The 23127-nt window shown below is 38.2% G+C and overlaps 2 protein-coding genes across 9 annotated transcripts in view; one reads left to right on the forward strand and one right to left on the reverse strand.

Moving 5' to 3' along the window:
• Window positions 1–9082, reverse strand: part of LACC1 (laccase domain containing 1) — a 61179-nt gene extending 52097 nt beyond the window's left edge. For 2 of the 3 annotated variants that reach the window (XR_004626746.1, XM_034665214.1), the window contains exons 1-5: window positions 8948–9082; window positions 7226–7842; window positions 6409–6587; window positions 5516–5681; window positions 2107–2332 (exon numbers count right to left, since the gene is read on the reverse strand). Coding sequence is in view for 2 of the 3 variants with exons in the window: in XM_034665214.1 (XP_034521105.1) it covers window positions 2107–2332; window positions 5516–5681; window positions 6409–6587; window positions 7226–7787 (1133 nt within the window). In the remaining variant the exon portion in view is untranslated. Of the gene's footprint in view, window positions 1–607; window positions 769–2106; window positions 2333–5515; window positions 5682–6408; window positions 6588–7225; window positions 7843–8947 lie in introns of all 3 variants that reach the window. The other variant, XM_002914959.4, reaches the window with a different exon arrangement.
• Window positions 9083–9097: 15 nt separating this feature from the next.
• Window positions 9098–23127, forward strand: part of CCDC122 (coiled-coil domain containing 122) — a 45445-nt gene continuing 31415 nt past the window's right edge. For 2 of the 6 annotated variants that reach the window (XM_019794920.2, XM_034665219.1), the window contains exons 1-4: window positions 9246–9345; window positions 13755–13840; window positions 17691–17780; window positions 18305–18420. In XM_019794920.2, the coding sequence (XP_019650479.2) occupies window positions 17735–17780; window positions 18305–18420 (162 nt within the window). In that variant the 5' untranslated portion in view covers window positions 9246–9345; window positions 13755–13840; window positions 17691–17734. The other 4 variants (XM_034665215.1, XM_034665217.1, XM_034665218.1 and 1 more) reach the window with 4 other exon arrangements.

Genomic DNA, 23127 nt, shown 5'->3' on the forward strand with positions numbered 1-23127 from the left:
ACAGTTTTATTGAAACACAGTCATACTCATTTGTTTGTGTTATTACTGTCTGCTTTTGCTCTACAGTTGAGACAGAGACTGTATATACCACAAAGCCTAAAATATTTACTATCTACCCTTTGGCCAACACTGCTATAGATAATCAGTTGCAAATCTAGTTGAAAACCAAGCCAGTTTAGATGGGTGAGGACTTTCTATTATCCTAGAATTTAGAATCTTTATGCAAAGATTTCTTCTCAAAAATCAAAAGAATAAAAAAGAAAGGTTTAAAGATGTTATGATAGGAAACATACTGATGTCAAGTACATAGGAGATAAATGGTATACATACAGGATTTTTTAAATAAATGATTTTATTTTTATGTTTATATGCTGGCCTGATTATTCTTCATTAACTAGGAAAAGGAGTGGCTATTCTTTATATTACAGCATGTCCCTAAAAATTAACTTATCTACCTCAACTGCTTCACTAAAAAGTAGAACTTAATTCTTCCTACAAGAATAAAGAGGTAAAGTTAAATATAATTAATTATTTTTAAAATGAGGGGAGGGAAAGGTAGAAAGAGGAAAAAGGAGAGAGGCAAAGGGAGTGAAAGAACCTACTGTACCTCATTCTCTAATTGATATGAAGCCAATCTGTGTACCAAAATTAAGGCCATCTCGGACATGGGAGAAAAACTTGTCAGGATGGCAGGACGTACAGAGGCCAAGATCTTGGTTCAGGTCCTGAATATTCTGTGGTAGAATTCCTCCCCGTTCTAGAAGAATCCTTAGGATAAAGATTTTTCAAAAGACACCAAGAGTTTATTTTACCAATAGCCAAAGCATTAAAAAAATATATACATATGGATATTGGTGTAAAAGAATTCTGGGAGGGGCGCCTGGGTGGCACAGCGGGTAAGCGTCTGCCTTCGGCTCAGGGCGTGATCCCAGTGTTCTGGGATCGAGCCCCACGTCAGGCTCTTCCGCTATGAGCCTGCTTCTTCCTCTCCCACTCCCCCTGCTTGTGTTCCCTCTCTTGCTGGCTGTCTCTATCTCTGTCGAATAAATAAATAAATAAAATCTTTAAAAAAAAAAAAAAGAATTCTGGGAAAGATTTGCTTGAAACAATGCAAATTGGTTTTCGGATACAAAACATGAACAAGTCAGGAAATGGAAGATTTTATCACTATTAATCACCTAAGTTCATATATGAGCTGTAAAACCTTCTATATTGTCCTGCAGACATGACCTGGGTCCAGAATTTTATAATCAAAATCAAGTACTTATTTAGAAGAAACTTCTTAAGTTACCAGGGTTATTTGCAGACAAGATTCATTTGATTCAGACAGAGCACGCTTTTTAGTCATTTGGCCCTCCCATCTCTTGTCCTCCTATTAACAGATTTTTCACAGAGAAGTTACTTCTTCGTAAACACTTCACAATATGAAATATGACTATAAATTAATGATACTAATTCCACAAGTCACATTTAAGAATCAATTTCAATCCTTTCTACTTATGTGCTAAATGAGGCAGAATCTGGGCAATGAATTTGACTACTTTTGTTGACTGGAATAGAAACACAATTCAAATCAGACAATTTTCTTTTTTAGAAATGACAAATAATGACTATTAATAGCAAAACCTCATAAATAAAAATTGAAAGGGACCATAACAAGCTTGAAAGTGACTACGTACTCATATCATCTAACATTTTTGCTAAGAAATGTATTCTTCTAGTTAGAGAATAAAAATAATTTTAAAATATCATCTTCCTGACAGTTTATTACATTAGAGATTTCAGCTGAAGAAGGACTATGAAGTACATGGCAACTTTTCTATATGAAGTTTAAGTAGATCTCTCAAAACTATAAGCCAAATATATCTTCCTGCACTTTTAAGTCAGTAAGAGATAACAAACAGGAAAATAGGAAAATTTGTTAGTCAAACTTAGAATAGATTTCATAATCAAAATATGGTTTTGCATAAAATATGTATGTCAGCTACTTATTAATCTGCCACTTCAATTTTTCTTAGAGTTACTAATTGTTGTCTAAAATAATTTTCACTTTAGAAACAATAAGCAATAACCAAACTTGCAGTTCTCAAATGAAATCAAACATACCTGGTGGCTTTACGAATGTCAACATAGGGATTTGGTGAATCAAATAACCGTACACATTCAGGATCAAGATTATGAAATCCCTTTGCTGATTCCCTTGGCAGAGTAAAACAGCAAGGTCCTACTGAAGGCCCCAGTACAGCAATAATGTCTTCCAAACTACAGCCATATTCTGTGATCATAGCATTCACTGTAGCCATAGCAACACCTAACAAAGTACCCTTCCAACCTGGTAAATAGGAAGAAAAAGAGATAAGGGAAGTTAAAACATAACATTTCACCTTAATTTATATCTAACTTAAAAACGAGCAGAGTCAGTTTATGTATTTTTCAAAATCCAGAAATAGCAAATGAATCACAAAATCAATTAATTAAGCCAAATAATCAGTTAATTAAAACACTGGTTTTTATTTTTTTAATTTATTTTTTAAAGATTTTATTTATTTACTTATTTGAGAGAGAGAGAATGAGAGATAGCGAGAGCACGAGTGGGGAGGAGAGGGAGAAGCAGGCTCCCCAGAAGCAGGGAGCCCAATGCAGGGCTCGTTCCCAGAACCCTGGGATCATGACCTGAGCTGAAGGTAGACGATTAACCAACTGAGCCACCCAGGTGCCCCTAAAACACTGGTTCTTAAATGAGGTACATTATGTAAAGCACCTGACATGGGAGAGATAGTTAATGGGAGGTCCCTTCCATTTCCTTCAAAAATATTCTATACTTTCAGTTTCTAGTGGGATTATACCTTGTTAGTCTTCTTTCTCTCCTTCACTTTTTTTAAATTGGGGGGAAATATACATAGCATAAAATTTACCATTTTAACTCTTTTTAAGTGTATACTTCAGTAGTGTTAAATATATTCACATTGCTGTGCAACCAAGCTCTAGAACTTTTTCATCTTGCAAAACTGAAACTTCATGCCCATTAAATAACAATTCTCCCTCACCACTTTCCCCCAGCCCCTGACACCCACCATTCCACCTTCTGTTTCTATGAATTTAACTACTTTAGATACCTCATATAATGGAATTTTACAGTGTCTTTTTGTGACTGACATTACATTTAGCATAAGGTCCTCATTCAGATATTAGGATTTCCTTCCTTTTTAATGCTAAATAATATTCCTTTGTATGTATATATCACATTTTGCTTACCTAGTCATCCATCTATGGACACCTGGATTGCTTCCACCTCTTTGCTATTACGTATAATTCTTCTATAAGCACCGGTGTGCAAGTATCTTGTCAGGATCCTGCTTTAAATTCTTTTGGATATATACCCAGAGGTAGAACTGCTGGATCATATGGTGATTCTATTTTAAAATTTTTGAGGAACCACCATACTATTTTCTATAGCAGCTGCACCATTTTACATTCCCACCAATTGTGCATCAGAGCTCTAATTCGTCCACATCTTCACCAACGTTTGTTATTTTCTTTGTTTGTTTTTTTAATATTAGCTATCCTGATGGGTGTGAGGTGCTATCTCATTATAGTTTGATGTACATTTCCCTAATTATTAGTGACATTAAGCACCTTTTCACCATTTGCTTGTTGGCCATTTGCTTCTCATGTTTGGAGAAATGTCTCTTCAAGCCCTTTGCCTATTTTTAACTGGGTTATTGATTTTTTGTTGTTACTGAGTCGTAGGAGTTCTTTATATATTCTGGACATTAACCACTTATCAGAATTGCAAATATTTTCTCCCATTCCATGCGTTGCCTTTTAACTTTGTTGACTGTGTCCTTTGATACAGTTTACTAATTTTGATGAATTCCAGTTTATCTGTCTTTACTCTTGTTTCTTATGCTCTTGGTGTCATAGCTATGAAACCATTGCCTAATCCAAGTTCACAAGGACATACACTTTGTTTTCTTTGATTAAGTTTTATAGATTTAGCTCTTACATTTAGGTCTTTAGCCTATTTTGAGTTAATTTTTACATATGATGTTAAGGTAAGGATCTAACATCATTCTTTTGTATGTGAATATCCAGTTTTCTCAGCACTATTTGTTGAAGAGACTGTCCTTTCCCTACTGTATAGTCTAGGTACCTTGTTAAAAATCTTTTGATCATATATACAAGGGTTTATTTCTGCCCTCTTTCTTCTATTCCATTGGTCTACATGTCTATTTTTTTGCCAGTACCAAACCGTTTTGATTACTGTGGCTTTATAACAAGTTTTGAAATCAGAAAGTGTCAGACCTTTAACTTTATTTAAGTGTTTCATTTTGGGGCGCCTGGGTGGCTCAGTCGTTAAGCGTCTGCCTTTGGCTCAGGGCGTGATCCCAGAGTCTTGGGACTGAGCCCTGCATCAGGTTCCTCCGCTGGGAGCCTGCTTCTTCCTCTCCCACTCCCCCTGCTTGTGTTCCCTCTCTCACTGGGTGTCTCTCTCTTTGTCAAATAAATAGATAAAATGTTAAAAAAAAAAAAAGTTTCATTTTGACAGCTTTAATCTTTGATATTTAAAAATAATGTTTTAAAACCTAAGAAGTAACAAGTAAGGTTCTCTTTTTATATCCAAGAAATAAGAGTCAAATAACTTTTTGACAATGTCAAATCATAAATCTGACTTCTAGTCATCCAATCCCACAACTTTAGCTAGATCAAAAGAAAAATATTCCACTTTCTTATTTATCTTTTGTCTAAAAAGCAAAGTAGTCATAGGTTTACAAGCAGAAGGACAACTGAAAGATCTTTCATTTCACAAAGTCATAACCACAGGATAATCTAAATAGCATTTTAAAATACCTTCAGAAAACAAAATTCCATAACCTTAACACAACATCTAAAAATCCTTTGTTCTTAACTTTAGAGAATAAAGGCACTAGACTATTACATATTAAATTCAGTTTTCCAAATATATCTTGCTTCTTACCTCCATACCTTTACACATGCTGATGCACCTTCATCTTCATGAATACCTTTCTCCAACATGCCTTATGTTCCTATTCCCCATTGTCTAGACTTCAAGGGTTCTCAACCAGTGGCAGTACCACTCCCTCTGGAGTGTTCTGAAAAGCATGGAGGCACTTTTTTTGTTGTTATTACAACAACTGGGGGTGCTACTGGCATTAGGAATTTTGAAAGCCAAGCAAACTGCAATATAAGATTATCTTGCCCAAAATGTTAATAGCGACCCTGCTGAGAAACCCTGGCACCTAGTCAAGTCCCACAAATTCCTCAGGAATCAACCTGGGTACTGCTTTCTTTGGGAATTCTACTCTGATTCATAAAATATGACTTAGGTACTGCTTTTATCTGCTCCTATAACAGAAATATGCTGCCTCTACTCCTATTTTTACACTTAATACCATGTAAAGTAGTTAACTGTCATGCCCACCAGGAAAAAATTATAATTTTTCCTATACTACAAAACTGGCAAAATCCTAAATGCTTAATTAAGTATACTTACCAGAGTGAGCAACACCACATGCTTTTCTGACAGGATCAGCAAAAACAATTGGTATACAGTCAGCAGCAAGAGCTGCTATTGTGACTCCCCTCTGATTTGTGGTGATTCCATCATAAGATTCAGGTTCCTTCCTCCCCATAATCCAGACGTCACTGGCATGATCAGTCTAATACCAAATATGTGTGATAAAAAATATTTTAAAAGTAGAATTTCTCATACCATAAGCTTTTTCTGAAAATACTCATTTTGTACAAAATTTTATAATGAGTTTAATATTACTAGCAAGCATTAAAAACATCACTTCTATGGCAAAATACCAAATTTACTTGTCATTTAACTTTTGGTATTATAAATCACTGTATATTTTATTCAAAGGAAAACAGATTTTAACACTTAACAATTTAATACAGTCTATCACAAACATCTACTAGAGATGGTAAATCTCTACTTGCAGCATTTTCTATAAAGTGCTATTTATGGGAAGAAGTTAATTACCAAATTAAAGATATTTTTACTTTTCCTGACCCAAATAAAGCTAGCATTCTGTAAGAAACAATGCATCAATAGTGATCCTAGTTCCTCCTAATGTTGATTTAGAAAATAACGGCCCTTCTCTCCCACCATTCTGGAATCTTCCTTCTAAGTCATAAAGGGCAGTGGTACTATAAGAACTAACTGTACTTTTAGATACAAGGGGCTTCAGGTGAAATGTATCTATCACAGAATTGGTTTTTAGGCTATAGTGTATAGATCTAAGAAAAACAGCCATAACATTACCCTAAAATTTTAGGTAAAACACCAGATGCAAAAGTTAAATAGCTTAAATTCCATGTAGTCATTGGCACAGTCAAGAATATATTTTAGATCTTCTAAAACATGAAACAAAATTTTACCTTTATTCGGTAAAATTTCTCCACATTAAATCCTGCAGCATTCCCCAACCTACGCAGATTTTCTTGAACAACGACCTTGGGATCTCTCCTTTTGGAACTACTGAAGAGATTGAATGAGCTAAGAGTTGGGATGTAAGATATTCCACCTGTTCTTGTAGTAAATCCATGTGAGAAAGTATCTGTTGAATAGAAGTAATGAAGATTAAAAATATGCTATACAAAAGACTATAAAATGTTACAAACACAGTGTCTCAGTAAGCCTTTCCCTGATCACCTTGAGCTGCATGTTTTTCTGGCTTCCAATTTCTGCAGCACTGTGTACCTCACGTGTTCTTGTTATACATGGCTTTGTGTTTGCTTTACCTTCCCCCATGATATTATTGCTCTTCAAAGATTATCTTCTGTCTCATTTGTCTTTGTTATTCCTAACAGCATATAGCCCACAATAAATATCATTTAACCAAGAAATAAGATTGACTTTTTTAAAATTTCATTCTTCTGTAAAGGTGCCAATGAGTTAAGGTAGCAAAATTTCTAAATAGATGCTTAGGGTCATAAATCTCATTTTAAAGGAAGGCTGGGGGATTTGTCTTAAAACTGAATTTGCATAAAGCAAATTTATTTATTAAAGGTGGCTTTGAAAGGACTATTCCTTGATATCCCTTGGCATCCCTCACACTCCCATGTTGCAACTGATGCCAATGAGTTCATAAACCTACAGTCTACAAAAGAAAGGAGGGGGAAAAAGGCGAACAACCTCTAAAGAAAGACGAGTTTTTCCATGTATACAGTAGAAAAAACACAGCATTTAACATACCTGAGATCAAAGGAGATGTGATAATGGTTAACTCTCCTTTCAGTGCTGGTAGACTTCTCAAATATGTTTGTATTTCATTCTGGATTGCTTCTATTTCTTGAGCTGTGATCATGTTTATTTCAGTGGATTGTTTCAAAGGACCTCCCCCTGAAGTCACTTGTAAGTCTTCAAACTCAAAACTGTAAACATTGGTGAAGAGTTGATCAATAAAAGCCTTCAGTAATGTCTTTCGGTGCATGGGTACGATTACCTTAATGCTGCTCAGATCTTTTTCATCAATTTTTTGCTTAATAGTATACAAAGAGGCAGCCATACTAGGATTGCTAACAGTCTCAAATTCTCTCAAGAGAGTTGATAATCCATTGCTTGCTTCTAATTCACAGTTATTATGTGCACCATCCCTTTCACAGCTGATGTTATTGCAACACATTATGCAAAGAAACTTGGCCTTGGCAGCATGGTGGTATCGGACAGCATTCAATGTCTTCAGTAATGCCTGATGACTGTTTTTCTCAGAGTTAAATTTCAAACCAAAGAAATCAATCAACACTGCTTCTGCCATCCTTCAATACGGTATAAAGCCCTTCAAAGAAGATTTGTGCCTCCTAAGAAATCACCTATAAAGAAAAATTAGCCTAAGAATGCAAAATTATATCAATATTCTCATAGTTACAAATTTGTACCTACTTCAAAAAAAAAAAAAGTTTCACTGATTCTAAAAACCTAAGAGAATAGTAGAGCCAGACCACTCCAAGCAAAGCTAGTCCATTATTTGTCCTAAGAGAACCATGAGAGTGGAACCATCTCTTAATTCGTTTTGTGAAAGTGATTTGTACATCTTTCCAGCAGAACAATTCCTGTGTGTGTGTGTGTGCGCGCGCGCGCGCGCGAGAGAGAGATGTTTTTTCATACAGCAAATTTTAAGTAGGAAATTACTTGTTAACTTAGACAAAGTCCTGCTTTTTAAATTCAGGGCGCCAATTTATGTTAAATGTATATCATTAATCCTGACATGACTGGCACGTTAGGTCACACCCGTTCATATGAAATATCGGGGCCTTCAATAAGTTAATGGAGCTGCACCTAAAATTTACATTTTTAAGGGGATAAAAGCTAAGACGATCCCAGGATTTACACAGCACTCCCGGTCAGCGATTTGGATGGGACATGCCGCCCACCTGCTTCCTTACTCAGTACTGGGGCCCGCCCTCCCAGCCCAGGCCGCCGGTTTCTCCTCAGGGGGCGCCTTTGGTGGTGACCCCCTCGGTCCGGGACGCTTTTCCCCTGCAGCCACTCCCAACCTCCACTCCGTACGGTACTGAGCTCCCACTGAGGTTCGTGTCGCCAGTTTTGAAAACCATTGAGAGAAGCGAGGGGGTGACGACCACCCTCCCCTCTGCCTTGGGAAATGCCACAAAAAGCATCTGTCCCCCCCGCCCCGCCAGGTCCCGCGCTCGTTCTCCACCTGCCCTGGAGCTTCCACCGCCTCCCCCCCCTTGGGACTTTCTGACCCACGGACGCACAGCGCAGGCAGTTTTCCCCGTCCCGCCTGCCCGCGCTCCGCCTTGGCTTGTACTCTCAGTCTTCCGCTAGCTCTGAGGCGCCCGGCCGCAACCCCCAGCCCAGAGCCCGGACGGAACCCGGAAGCCACGAGCGTGGCACCTGGAGTGCTAAGCCCGACCCGGGACTCCGCCGCAGCAGCGCCTGCCGCGCCTCACCCACCTCACCGCCGACCGACCACGGGCGCCCCGCCTGGCGTGGGCACGACGGCTGGGGCCCCGCGGCTGCGGAGGACCGGGCTGGGCCAGACCGGCGACCCGCAGGGAGGCACGAGCGAGTTCGGGAGAAGAGGGCTGGGCACCGAAAGGCGCGGGGAAAGCCCGGGAGGAGCCGAGCGGCCGCCTCAGTAGTTCCGGGTCAGCGCAGCCCGTCGAGGCCGTTCTCCGCCGCCCGGTCGAGGCAAGAGAAACAGGAACCAGAGTCCTCTAGCTGGAGCCAGCCGGGTCAGCTGGCGGGAGCCGGGGCGGCGGGCAGTGAGGGGAGCAAGGCGGGAGGCTGGCCCGTGACGGGGGCGGGGCGGCGGGCGGGCCCTTGAGTGGGGAGGGACGTCGGGTGCGCAGGTAAGCGGAGCCGGGCTGCTGGCAGGCTTACCCGCCCCTGAGAGGAGCGGGGCGGCTGAGAGGCCTGCGGGCAAGCGAGGGGAGCGGGCGGCAGGGGTGGGCCCGTGAAGGTAGCTGGGTGGCCGGCGGACGGGTGAGAGGGCGGGTGAGGAGAGCCCAGCTGCAGCAGGGCACGCCCCTAAGAGGCCGGGCGGCTAGCAGGCAGGCAGGCTGGTGAGGGGAGCCGGGCGGCCGGTCGGTGAGGGAAATAGGGCTGATGCGCGCGTGAAGGGAGCTGGGCTGCGGCAAGGCGGGAGGGCCGCCGAGGGGAACAGGGCGGCAGGAGCGACCCGGGGAACAAATGGCAGACTCCCTTCTGCGATTGGAAGCGCTCTTGCCAAGCCCGCTCCCCCGACGCTCGAGGACGAGCAGTGAGTGTGGGTCAGACACTTGGTTTAATCACCAGAGCCCAACCCTGAGAACCAGCTTGTGTTAGCACTTGGCAATTTGCCCCATCCGGGGTTCAAGTAATCGGCCTCCTTGGGTGGAGTTTGTTTGTTTGTAGTTCTTGGGGTTTTTTACAGTGTGTTTTTTTGTTCCCAGAAACATTTGGTTGAACCTTCTTTTGCCTTTTTGCTGATTCCACTTTACTTGCTGACTGGACCAACACCGTAAAAGCTCTTTTTTTTTTTTTTGTACTGACAAGTCTTGTATGGCCGTTTAAAAATACGTGCCACTAGTAGAAAATTAGAAGGCAGTAACTCTTAGAATTGTGATACATTAGCATCCCTTGTGTAACCTCAAAGGGTGTAACATTCATTTAGAAATATCAAACAGCTACTACGTGGAACGCAGATGCTAAGATAAAGGGAAAATCTGTCCAGACTTTGAAGAGCAGGAGAAAGGGTGCTTCCTGTGGAACTGGTTTTAGTGGACGGAGAGGTCCCTTTTGTCTTCATTTTTGCTCAGAGGATAAATGCTGAAGAAGTTTTGCCTGAAAGAGAAAGAGTCCTAGGTACCTGGGAGTTTAGAAGAGCACTTGGAGGTGGGCAAGCGCTTCCATTCTATTTGACTAGGTAATGGGATCACCAACCCAGAATAGGAACTTACTGTTCAGTATCCCTCGCAGACGGCAGACGTTTTTTGTCAAAATTTGCATTTTCATGATTTGTGTGGAGCATTTGTTAAGAGCCCTGAGTGGTAGATGGTATACCTGACCAGAAGGTGCACTCGCACTCTCCGAGTTTGTTTTATGTTAAATATTACCTTAAGCAAAATAGAGATCTTTTGAGTTACAACACTGGTTTAAAACATTTATCCCTGTTTTTATAGACAATGATGGGAATTCATTTTCTTTCATGAAACAGTAGTGACAGTAAAAAATTTAAAAATTTTTCAGGGGCGCCTGGGTGGCACAGCGGTTAAGCGTCTGCCTTGGGCTTAGGGCGTGATCCCAGCGGTATGGGATCGAGCCCCACATCAGGCTCCTCCGCTATGAGCCTGCTTCTTCCTCTCCCACTCCCTCTGCTTGTGTTCCCTCTCTCGCTGGCTGTCTCTATCTCTGTCAAATAAATAAATAAAATCTTAAAAAAAATTTTTTTTTCAAGAGAGGGAAGCTTCAGGGGGAGAGATAGTTTGTCATTGTGTTGTATTTACATACCATTCCCTTTTACCATTTGTTCCTAGACTATCTAGCCTCATCTCTTGTACCTCATCTTCATTCACCCCACTCCAGTGGTTCTCCTGGCTGCATATCAGAACTACAAGGAGAACTTAAAACTAAATCTAGGGACTTCACTTGGTATACATTTGAATCTGATTCTCTGGGAGTCAAGTCTGGGCATGTTTTTCTTTGCTGTTTATTTNTTTTTTTTTCAAGATAGGGAAGCTTCAGGGGGAGAGATAGTTTGTCATTGTGTTGTATTTACATACCATTTCCTTTTACCATTTGTTCCTAGACTATCTAGCCTCATCTCTTGTACCTCATCTTCATTCACCCCACTCCAGTGGTTCTCCTGGCTGCATATCAGAACTACAAGGAGAACTTAAAACTAAATCTAGGGACTTCACTTGGTATACATTTGAATCTGATTCTCTGGGAGTCAAGTCTGGGCATGTTTTTCTTTGCTGTTTATTTTGTTTTAATCTATACAGATAATTCAGATGCATCATTAGGCTTGAAAAACAACTGCCTTATTCCCAAGGCACTCGAACTAAAGCCTGTTTCTTGGATGAGCTACAAGATTTTATCGTTTACACATGCTGTTCCTGATGAGGTTGTAGAATATACGTGAGGTTCAGTGGGGTGGAGTCCGGAGCCGACGACCAAGAAAGAATTCTTGAGGCGTTTTTGGTGCAAAATTGGTGGTTTATTAAAGCACGGGGACAGGACCCGTGGGCGGAAAAGAGCTGCTGCACCAGGGTTGTGAGGGGTTGCTGTTATATACCATGGGGTTGGGGGAGGTAAGGAAAAAGGGAGGTTGAGGAAGTACTTTCATATGTTAAAGAAGACTCACAAGATTCCAGAGGCCTTGCCATTGTCAAGTTAAAGTTGTTTTCCCCTCTTGCAAGGTATTAACATTAAGATGGTTGGGAACTTCCTGGAGGCTGCAGATTATAAGGACATTTAATTGTATCTACATTCCCTTCCAGGAGCTAGGTTAGTGATAGAAATGCTTCGTTCTTGTAAACTGCTAAGACATTTGCAAACTGAGGGAGACTCAAGTCTTGCAGGATTGTGGTATCTACAGGTTAACTATTTCTTTGTCCTTTAGGGTTAGTGCCTGAGGAATGTCACATACAACCCATTGGGGGGGGGTGTCAGTTTCTGCTTTGTCCTCAGCTTGCCTTCTGTTCCCTCATCATTCCTTTTGCTTAAAATACCCTTCTCTGTTTATCTAACTGCTACTTGTTTAAGATCTTTCAAGCTCAATCATAACTTTCCTTGAATCCCTATTCCCTCACCAGACAGAATTAGTTGCTTCTTCCTTAGCATTTTGTTCATACAAAAGAAACCCTCTCATTGATGCAGTCTGGACCCAGAGCCTAGTAATAAATTGAAAAAGTCAATTAAACTGAAGTGTACACTTTATAGGGATGAAATTGATGGTATATAAATTTTCTCTAAACTTGTTTTTTTTAAGTCAGTTTAACCAGAGAGTCATGATAAAATGTATTTATTCTCTCATAGAAACAGAAGTCCCAAATCTAGGTGTTGTCAGGACCATGTTCCCTTCAAAGCCTCTCATTTTCCCTGCCTCTTCCAGCTTCTGGTGGCTCCAGGTGTTTGTTCCTTGGCTTGGAGCTGTGTGACTTGGGACTCTATGTCTTCATACTCATATGGTCTTCTTAATGTGTGTCTGAGTTTCAGATCTCCCTCTAACTTTCTGCTATAAGAACACCTGTGTGGAAATAATGACCAACCATATGAGAATAAGCAAAGATTATTTGTTCAGAGTTTACGTTGGCAAGGGAGTCAGCCACCATCACTTGTGTGTTGGCAGGGTTGGAAAGCTTTAATAGTGGAAAAAAGAGAAATCAGGTATACCCTGATGGGAGGCTATTGGCATGGGGAAGCTGTAGGTAGGCTGACTAGAAGTGGGACATCCTATGTGATTGGTTAAGAGTGTACATTTTGGCTTCCTCTGATTGGCCCCAATTAGGGAAACTGTTAATTATTCATCAAATACTGGTCATTTGGGGCCAATTGTTACAGGACTTATTGTTTGGCTTCTGGAATTGTTATTAGAGGTAGTAGTCTGGCTTCCTACAAGTCTGACATAGATAGCAGGAATGGCTTCCTAGTCTGGTTACTGTAGATAGTGGATTGGTTTCCTGAATTGGTTGCTGCAGGTTGTGGGTAAAAGTGCTGTATTTATATATGGTCTGGCCACTGTTTGCATAGCCAGTCTCTTACCTCTCAGTGGATTTAGGGTCCAGCCTAAATCCAGGATGATCTCATCTCAAGATACTTAATTACATCTGCAAAGACTATTTACAGGTTCTGGAGGTTAGGACATGGACATATTGTGTGTGGGGGGGAGGCACCATTCAACCTACTACAAGCTCCTCACGGTTTAGAAATCAGGCTTACTTGTAGAGTAACAGAAGACCTTGCTTCTTACTGTTCTCGATGAAACAAGCAGGTAGGTTATGGCTGGATTTCATCATAGGCTATCATTTCTATTTCAAACAGTGGCATAGTCATCCCTTAAAGCTCGGATTCAAGCTGCTGATTAGTCTCTGTATGTCTACACTTTAAAAGGACACATTTGGTAGTCCAGTACTATCAGAACATTCAGAGAAATCTCACCTTTGGTAGAAAGCTAGAAGCAATGTGGATAATGTATTAATGTTGCCTGTATTGTCTTTGATAGGAAGTTAAGGAACAGTACAAATCCTCTGAGTTTTTTGTTTTGTTTTGTTTTCAGCATCCTGAAACCTTAATCTCATTGCCTAGTCAAAGAAGAGAGTAATGCCTAGTCCTAGCAGATCCTAACACACAAGTATATAATAGGTATGAATAATTTTTTAATGATTCAATTAATTAATTCCTTTGGATGACTCTGATAATGTTGTAACTTCTCTTGAAAACATGTGATTGAAAAGTGTATTATTCTGAAATGTGTATTATTCTCATTTGTACAGTGTGTCACATTTCCCCCCACTATTATCTTGTTGGAATTGAATGACTCAAATCTGATTTCATCATGTTTATGACAAATGTAGACCATAATTTAAAATTTGCTTGATACCAGGGAACTCTTTTATCTCATCTTTCCCCAGGCTAATTTTTTAGCTTTCTCAGTTAAATATCAGCTTTAGATATTAAGCCCCCCCCCACTTAGAAAACAATTTCACACAAGGAAAAATTATCTGTTTTCTGATGAAGTGTCTATTCTAAAAGGCTAGAATGAAATTATAAGCTTAACTACTTTAACTACCTATCAGGTTCACATGACAGATTTTCCCATTCAGAATGAAAAACAGTGCTTATGTGACATGGGTGCACATATACAATTGTCTCCTCTTAATTCTTCTAAGCTAAAAGCTCTCAAAAGCCCCAGAGTAGTTTGACAACCTTGCTTTATTTTGCTCATTAACTTAGAGGAGGTACCAGATGATGAATTTCCAAAAGCTGGAACCATGGCCTTTTTAAATTCTCCCAAGGGTCAAATATAGGGGTTTGCCTCTTCAATGCAAAAGAGATGATGCACAAATCATGCTTATTCCTGTGCTTTAGTACATATTAAGTGCCTAATAAATGTTAATTTGGATCCTAATTGTTTCAAATTCTATCCTTCTTACTTCTTGAATTTGTGGCCTTTGGCTAATTTCTTAATTTCTCCAAGTCTTAGTTTACTCATCTACAAAATATAAGTAAAAATAATATCTAGCTTATAGGATTGCTCTGAGGGAAAATAAAGATAATTCATTTAAAAGCACTTAGAAAAATGCTAGTTACTTGTAAGTATTCAATAAATGTTGACTATAGTTATAAAAGAATGGTAGTTTAATATGGTATCTGCATTACATTGTTTTCTGTAAAGCTAATTTTTTTAGTTGAAAGTGTTTTTTCTAAATGATTGTTTTATATGTAAATTGGACATTTACAATGGAATACTGTAGATATTGGGTTTTTTTAATAAGTCACTTAATTCATCTTTGTATTCCTCACAATACCTTGCATATTATATGTACCTACATATGTGATTTGAATGAAAGAGTGATTGATACTGTCTAGTCTAAACTCTGAACTACTGTCTAGTCTAAACTCATTGATTTAAGCAATTGTAATGAATTATCAGTAGATGGCAGTAGTTTGTTTTCATTTTTATCTTTTGTCCATTCTACAATAGAGATCCAGAAAAAAAACTAAAACTTTCCCAATTTAATTTTATTTTTTAAAATATTTTATTTATTTATTTGAGAGAGAGAGAGAGCATGGGGGGGGTGGGAGATGGGGAGAGGTGCAGAGGGAGAGAGAGAAGCAGACTCCACCCCTGAGCAGGGAGCCTCACTTGGTGCTCAATCCCACCCATGACCAGATCATGACCTGAGCCAAAGGCAGACAACTAACTGAGCCACCCAGGTGCCCCTAAAACTTTTCCAATTTTACAGTAGATATCCTTTCACAAATAGTTGGTTTAAATAAACGTCACCCAAGAGTTTTTCAATTTATGTTGCTTCAGAAATAGAGCTCAAGAAGTACCAGTTATGTTATTTTTTATTATATAAATCTAATTTTTTTCATTTTTTAGATTTCTTCATCAAATTTTTTTAGGGATTACAAAAATGAATAAGACATTAAATTTGTCTTCCTGGAGCTTACAGTCTAATGGGGAAATACAGTATAAAGTAATGGAAATAATAAGAACAAAAACTGTTGAGTAGCAGGAATTTGCTAAATGCTGTCATGCATTATTTCATTTAGTCCTCTCAATAATCCTAATGAGACAGGTATTACTATTGTTTCTGTTTTATAGATAAAGAATCTGAGGCCCAACCTGGAAAGAATTTACCTAATAAACTAGTAAGTGGTACAAGCTGGGTTCAAAGCTAGCTCTATCTTACTCTATGACCTAAACTGTTATCATGTTATAATAGAGATATAGAAACAATTGCACTAAAGAGAGGAAAGGATCATATCTACCAAGAAAGATCAAGAAAAACTTCTTAAATAAGATGCCATCTATAACGGACTTGAAAGATTGGCCGTGATGTTGACATGGTGGGAACAGTAGTTTAGGAGCATAATTTTATCATTAGAACAGGGTAAATTGGAGTGGAGATAGACTACAAGTAGACACCTATTAAGTAACTGCCAGGCACTGTTCTAAGGTCTCTGCCCTGGTGGAGCTTACATTAGTAAAAGGAGATAGAAAAGAAACAAATGTATATAAAATATCAGTGGTAACAAATGCTATTAAGAAAAATGAGGGGGCGTCTGGGTGGCACAGCGGTTAAGCGTCTGCCTTCGGCTCAGGGCGTGATCCTGGCGTTATGGGATCGAGCCCCACATCGCTCTTCCACTATGAGCCTGCTTCTTCCTCTCCCACTCCCCCTGCTTGTGTTCCCTCTCTCGCTGGCTGTCTCTATCTCTGTCGAATAAATAAATAAAATCTTTAAAAAAAAAAAAAAAGAAAAATGGGGCAGCTCCCTCTCCCACCTCCCCCTGCTTGTGTTCCCTCTCTTGCTGTCTCTCTGTCAAATAAATTAATTAATTAAATTTAATTTAAAAAAGAAAAATGAGGCAGGGTAAGGAAATGGAAAATGAAGAAGAGGTCATGTTTTAAAGAAGATTATCAGGGAAGGCGTCTCTACTAAGATACTATTTAGAAATGGCAAGCAGTGAGTAGATTCCAATATAATTTCAAGGTAGAACCAATAAGTTTTGCTAAAAGAATTGCATGCAGCATTTAAGAGAAAAGTCAAGATTCTAGCTTGTCCTTTGAGTAAACAATTAGGGGAGAAGTCCTGGGCCACATACTTGGAAAGCGTCTTAAAGGATTTCCCAAAGGGCCTATGAAACATCAACAATGAGCTCTCATTTGTGATTATCTTGCATAAGTCTTGTTGAATTTACAGGAGCTCAACACTCTTCTAGAGACCTCATTGCTAATGTCCCCAGGGTTTTGGGCCTGAACAAGAAAAACTTGTCATTTATTGAAGAGACCATGAAGGAGCAGATTTAGTGGTGGTGATGGAGTGAACAGAGAATCAAGAGTTCAGTTTGGAATATATTAAGTTGAAATTACTGTAAAAATCCGAGTGAAGATACCAAGCAGGCAATTTGGAATGAGTCTGGAGCTCAAGAAGGATGTTCACGTTAGAGGTATAAATAAGATAAAACCTATAAGTGGATTTTAAAGCTATGCAACTAGATGACATCACCTAAAGAGTGACTATAGAGAAGAGGACTGAGGACTTAGCACTGGAACACTGACATAGATGAGAAAACTGAGGAGGAACTAGCAAAGGAAACCCTTGACAGAGTCCATAATAATTAATTACTCACAATATATGTCAGGTACTATGCTAACTAAGCATTCTACATGTATTCATTTAATTATTATGGCAGTCCTGTAAGGTTTTACAGATGAGGACCCTGATGATCAAAGAAGTTAAGGAACTTGCTCAAGATCATAAAGCTAGAAAGCAGAACAAAGATTCAAATACAATTCTATTTTCCTCTAAAACTCTCTCACTTAACCATTGTGTTTTAATTCTTGGAACAATGATGAAATATCATTGCCATCCCTGTGAGGTATTTGACAATGAATTTGCTTTCAGGATCACCAGGATATATGACAGGGGGAAAAAAAAAAAAAACGAGTGAAAAATTATCAGTGTTGATTATTTTGTAGGCATAAAGAAGGTGAACCAAAAAGGGAGAAAGAAACAAAGTAGAATGTCAGGCAACAAAGAAAGGAAGAGTCAAGGAATTCCTGAAGAAGGTAATGAAGCAATCTTAAGAAATAAATAGTTAAAAGATAAGCAGCAACAAAAAGGTAGTACGATAGGATAATTGTGTTAAAATGTGTAGCCAAATAGAATAGAGGGAAGCTATTAAATTTCTCCAGGAAGAAACTTACGTGGTGTTTAGAAAAGGTATAACAACCTGAGAATGCGAGCCTCTAATGAAAATTCATCAACTATAATTGATATATAGTTATTATGGTAGCACTGTAATTATGCATATGTGTAAGTGGTCTGGATAAAAAAAATGAGGACAATCAAAATATTTATACTGTTCCATCCAGGAACAGATATAACATTATACTAGGCAATTCTGAATTGTGTATTATTATGGCTTTTGATTTTGGTTTTGTTTATAGTCAGAAAGAAATTATTACCAACCCTAAATCTACTTTATTTATAAGAAACATCACATTTTTCATGACTTTGAATGAAGAAACAATGACTTTCTCAGAGGGTCTGTAACTTACATTTTTATTATGTACCTTATTCTTTTGTCTAGCTCCGGTTAAGCAAGGCACGTCTTCATTAACTGATGCTGTAGAGCAAGTTGCAAAGCAACAACAATCACAAACATCAGAAATAGAAAAAAACAAAAAAGTTCTGTTCCATTTGCAGGTAATCTACTTCATGTAGTCTCTTAAATGAGTCATTACTGTCTTCAAAACTATATTAAATTATTAACAGGGATATTATTAAGGATACTTAATTTGGCAGGCTATTTGAGACTCCTGTTTTTCATGTTTACTCTTTAATTATTCTGTTATCCCAAAGTGAAGTCTATACAAGTATTCTAGTTTCATGGAACATTTCACACACCCAATATACAAGGATTCGGCAATGTCCTTATAACTGTAGTATGTACATATGAAACCCAATGTGTCACATAGAATTATTTTAAGCTCACTTCTATTTGAAGTTTTTCCTAAAATGCTAAATTGAAGAAATGTTAAGTTTTTAAGCCAGTGTTTTTAAAGCCTTGGCTTTTGAGTTATTAGTTGTCAGTGAACATTTCAAGTTGACAAGAAACATTTTTGTGTTCCTTATATTTCATAATATATTTGTAATTCCACTTTGGGGAGTCTGGAAGCCATACTTGTTTTTTGTATGCAGCACAATTAGATATAACTATACTATGTTAATATAGCTAAAGAAAAATGGAAATGGTATCTTTACTATGCACTTTGTAAAGGTTATTATTAAATATATTATGAAAGTGAAGAATAGGCTATAGAGCCCAGCTGCCTAGTTTGAAAGACAAGATTTTCTACTTTTAGCTCCATGGTTTAATTTCCCTGTGCTTCTGTTTTTGTATTTGTAAAATGAAGATAATAACATGACCTGCCTACAAGGTTTTCATGAGGATTAAATTAATGAATATTTGTAAATGTATGTAAAGTATCCTGCTGGGGCCCTGGTGGACTGTATAGAGCTAGATTTTGATGTTGGTTTTAGGTGTTAATGCATCAGCAGAGATATGATGATAATAATTATACTCTCATGGTAATATGGATCTCATAAATATTTGCATTGCATAGTCACTTTTAGAAAAGAATACATTTTTTGCAAGAGAATATAATATAAAAATAAGAATGTCTTAGCTTTTTATAAAGAAATTTTCTGTAAAACTTCTCAGTCTTCAATGAGTTTCACAGGTGTTATTCACTTATATCAAGGGCCTACTTTTTATTAAGCATTTTGCCAAACATTGTCCTCACTCATCTATTGAAGAAGGAGACAAAGAAATAAGTAATTATATGCAAGGTAGTAATGTCAACAATAGAGGCATGAACACAGATTTAACGCTGAAGAAGGAATGATCACAAAGTGATGTTTCAGTTGAGTTTAAAAGAAGACAGCTGGAGTTCATTTGAATATTGGGTATTTAAGAGAGGTTTAAGGGTTAGAGGGCGAGTATTCCAGACAATAAGATCCTGAGAAAATTCACAGAGGCCTGAAATAGCATTTGATACATTCATAAAACTACAGTTGACCCTTACATAATATGGGGGTTAGGAGTGCTAACCCCTGGCCCAGTTAAATCCACATATAACTTTTGACTCCCCCAAAACTTAACTACAATAGGCTACTATTGACTAGAAGACTTATCAATAACATAAGCAGTTAATTAAAACATATTTTTAAGTTATGTGTATTATATACTGTATTTTTACAATAAAGTCAACTAGAGAAAAAAAATGTCATTAAGAAAATCACAAGTGGTGCCTGGGTGGCTCAGTCGGTCAAACAACTGCTTTTGGCTCAGGTCATGGTCCCAGGGTCCTGGGATCAAGCCCTGAATTGCAGGTTGCATTGGGCTTCCTGCTCAGCAGGGAATCTGCTTCTTCCTCTGCCTTTCCCCCTGGCTTGTACTCTCTCTCTCTCTCTCTCTCTCTCTCTCTCGCTCGCTCACTTTCTCTCTCAAATAAATAAATAAAGTCTTTTTAAAAAATCACAAGGAAGAGGGGCGCCTGGGTGGCACAGCGGTTAAGCATCTGCCTTCGGCTCAGGGCATGATCCTGGAGTTATGGGATCGAGCCCCACATCAGTCCTCCGCTATGAACCTGCTTCTTCCTCTCCCACTCCCCCTCCTGTGTTCCCTCTCTCGCTGGCTGTCTCTATCTCTGTCAAATAAATAAATAAAATCTTAAAAAAAAAATCACAAGGAAGAGAAAATACATTTACAATACCGTACTCTGTGTGTGTGTGTATACATATATATACATATATATACACACATATACGTATACATATATATATACATATGTGTGTGTGTGGATAGATAGATAGATAGATAGATAGATAGATAGATAGATAGATAGAATCTGCCTATAAGTGGACCCATGCAGNATCTTTAAAAAAAAAATCACAAGGAAGAGAAAATACATTTACAATACCATACTCTGTGTGTGTGTATACATATATATACATATATATACACACATATACGTATACATATATATACATATGTGTGTGTGTGGATGGATAGATAGATAGATAGATAGATAGATAGATAGATAGATAGATAGATAGAATCTGCCTATAAGTGGACCCATGCAGTGCAAAGCTGTGTTGCTCGAGGGTCAACTGTATATGTAGTTTGGTGGCAGTACAGCACAGGGTATCTTTTGAGAAGTGGTGGGAGAGACATATCATGATAAGAAACCTGGACATTATTCTAAAGGTGATGGGAAGGTTTTGACAGGCTTTAAGCAAGAGAGCAAATGATTACATTTATATTTTAGAAAGAGAATTATAGATGCATAAAAGTAATTTTCATAATCCATCCATTCATGATAAAAACGCGAGCAAATTGGGAGTAGAACTTTCTTAATCTAAAAAAGGGCATATACACCCCTTTATAAATACTATAGCCAACTTCATACCTAATGGTGAAAAACATAATGTTTCTCTCCTAACATCAGGAAAAGGCAAGGATATGTGGTCTTACCACTTCTGTTCTTTCTGTGGTACTGGTGGTTCAAACAAGTGCAACCATGAAAGAAAAATAAATAAAAAACATCCATATTGAGAGGAGGAAGTAAAACTGTGTTTTTATTCACAGATATAAGTACAACCACTTAGGGAACAGTTTACAGTTTCTTAAAAGATTAAAATATATTTACTGTATAACTCAGCCATTCAACTTCTAGATATATCCAAGAGAAATGAAAGTGTATGCTCACTGGAAAACTGCATATAACCCATCCATCAGAACAAAGTGTGGTATATCCATACAATAAAATGCTACTCAGCAATAAAAAGGAAGACCCACTGATATATACAGCAATATAGATGTATCTAGAAGTAATTACGCTGAGTTAAAGAAGTGAGACTAAAAAATATATATATGGCAAGATTCTATTTATGTAAAATTCTTGAAAATGCAAACTTAGTGACAGCAAATGAATGGTTGTCTGAGAATAGGGAGATGGGAGGGAAGGATGGATTGCAAAGTAGCAGGAGGAAACTTGTGGGTAATGGATATGTTTATTTTTATTGTGATGTCTCATGAGCATAAAAATAAGTCAAAAGTCATCAGTTGTAAAGTTTAAATAGTGTAGTTTATGTAAATTCTACCTCAATAAATCTATTTAAAAAAACGAGAGAAGAAGGTGAGGAGAAGAGGGAGGGAAGGAAGAAGAAGAAAGAGGAGGGATAAACAGAGAAGGAGGGTTTGGGCATGAGGAAGAAAGAGAGGAGGAGGAGGAGAATAACATCAACAAATTCTAGTGAAAGGTTAGAAATTAACTGAAGGAAGAATTGACTAAAGCTGGGGAGAAACATTAATAGTCTATTAAATTAGTCCAGGAGAGAGAAGAGATGATGACCAAATCAGTAGAAATACCATCTTTCCCCATATTGATCAATAATGTCAATAGCCTGATCTAGCTGGCAGTGCATGTGTCCCTGTGCATCATTCATTCAATCATTTAATATTTATGGAGCATCTTCATTGTACCAAGTACTATTTTAAACACAGAAGATAATGGTAAAGAAGACAAAGTTACTGCACCCATGGGGCTTACTTTCTAGTCAGGGGAGGCAGGCAATAAAGAAATAAACAAAAAAGGTAATTCCATTAATTGATGTGTTACAAAGGAAATACAATAATGTGTAACTCGAGGAGGATAGGTAGTTAATTAATATTTTAACTCAGAGAAGACTATTTGAAGAGTAATAACAAAGCTGAATTGTGAAAGACAAAGACCCCAATGGGTAATAACTAGAGGTAGACAAGTCCTAAGGTTGAGAGAGCAATTACAAATATCCTCAGATGAGAAGTCACTAGGCATATTTAAGAAACAGAAAGGAGGCTGGAAGAGGGAAGAGTAAAACATGAGATGGATGGCACAGTAAACAGTGACTAGAGGATATATGACCTTATAAACCACATCAAGGAATTTGAAATTTTATTATTACAGCAATAGGAAATCACTAGAAGTTCTTGAGCAGAGAAGTAATAAGATATGACTTATATTTTTGAAAGATTTTTCCATCTGATATGTGGAACATGGTTGTGGGAGAGGGGGAAGAATGGAAATAGGAAGAACAGGCAAGAGGCAGGCCACACTACAAAAATTGGTCAGAAGTGAATTTGGGATTTTATTTTGGAGGCCCAACCATCAAGCTTTGCTAGTAAGTAAGTTGTGGGGGGATTAGGTAAAGAGAAGAATCAAGAATGACTTGTAGGTCTTGACTATTAGGTATAAAGTGGTGCAATTTATTGAAATCAAGAAGACCAGGGGAGGAACATATTGGGTGTATACATTATTCTTTTCTGAACATGTATAGTTTAGATATCTATTGGATATCCAAAGAGGA

The sequence above is a fragment of the Ailuropoda melanoleuca genome, chromosome 7, assembly GCF_002007445.2.
Source record: "Ailuropoda melanoleuca isolate Jingjing chromosome 7, ASM200744v2, whole genome shotgun sequence".
NCBI classification, from domain to species: Eukaryota; Metazoa; Chordata; class Mammalia; order Carnivora; family Ursidae; genus Ailuropoda; species Ailuropoda melanoleuca.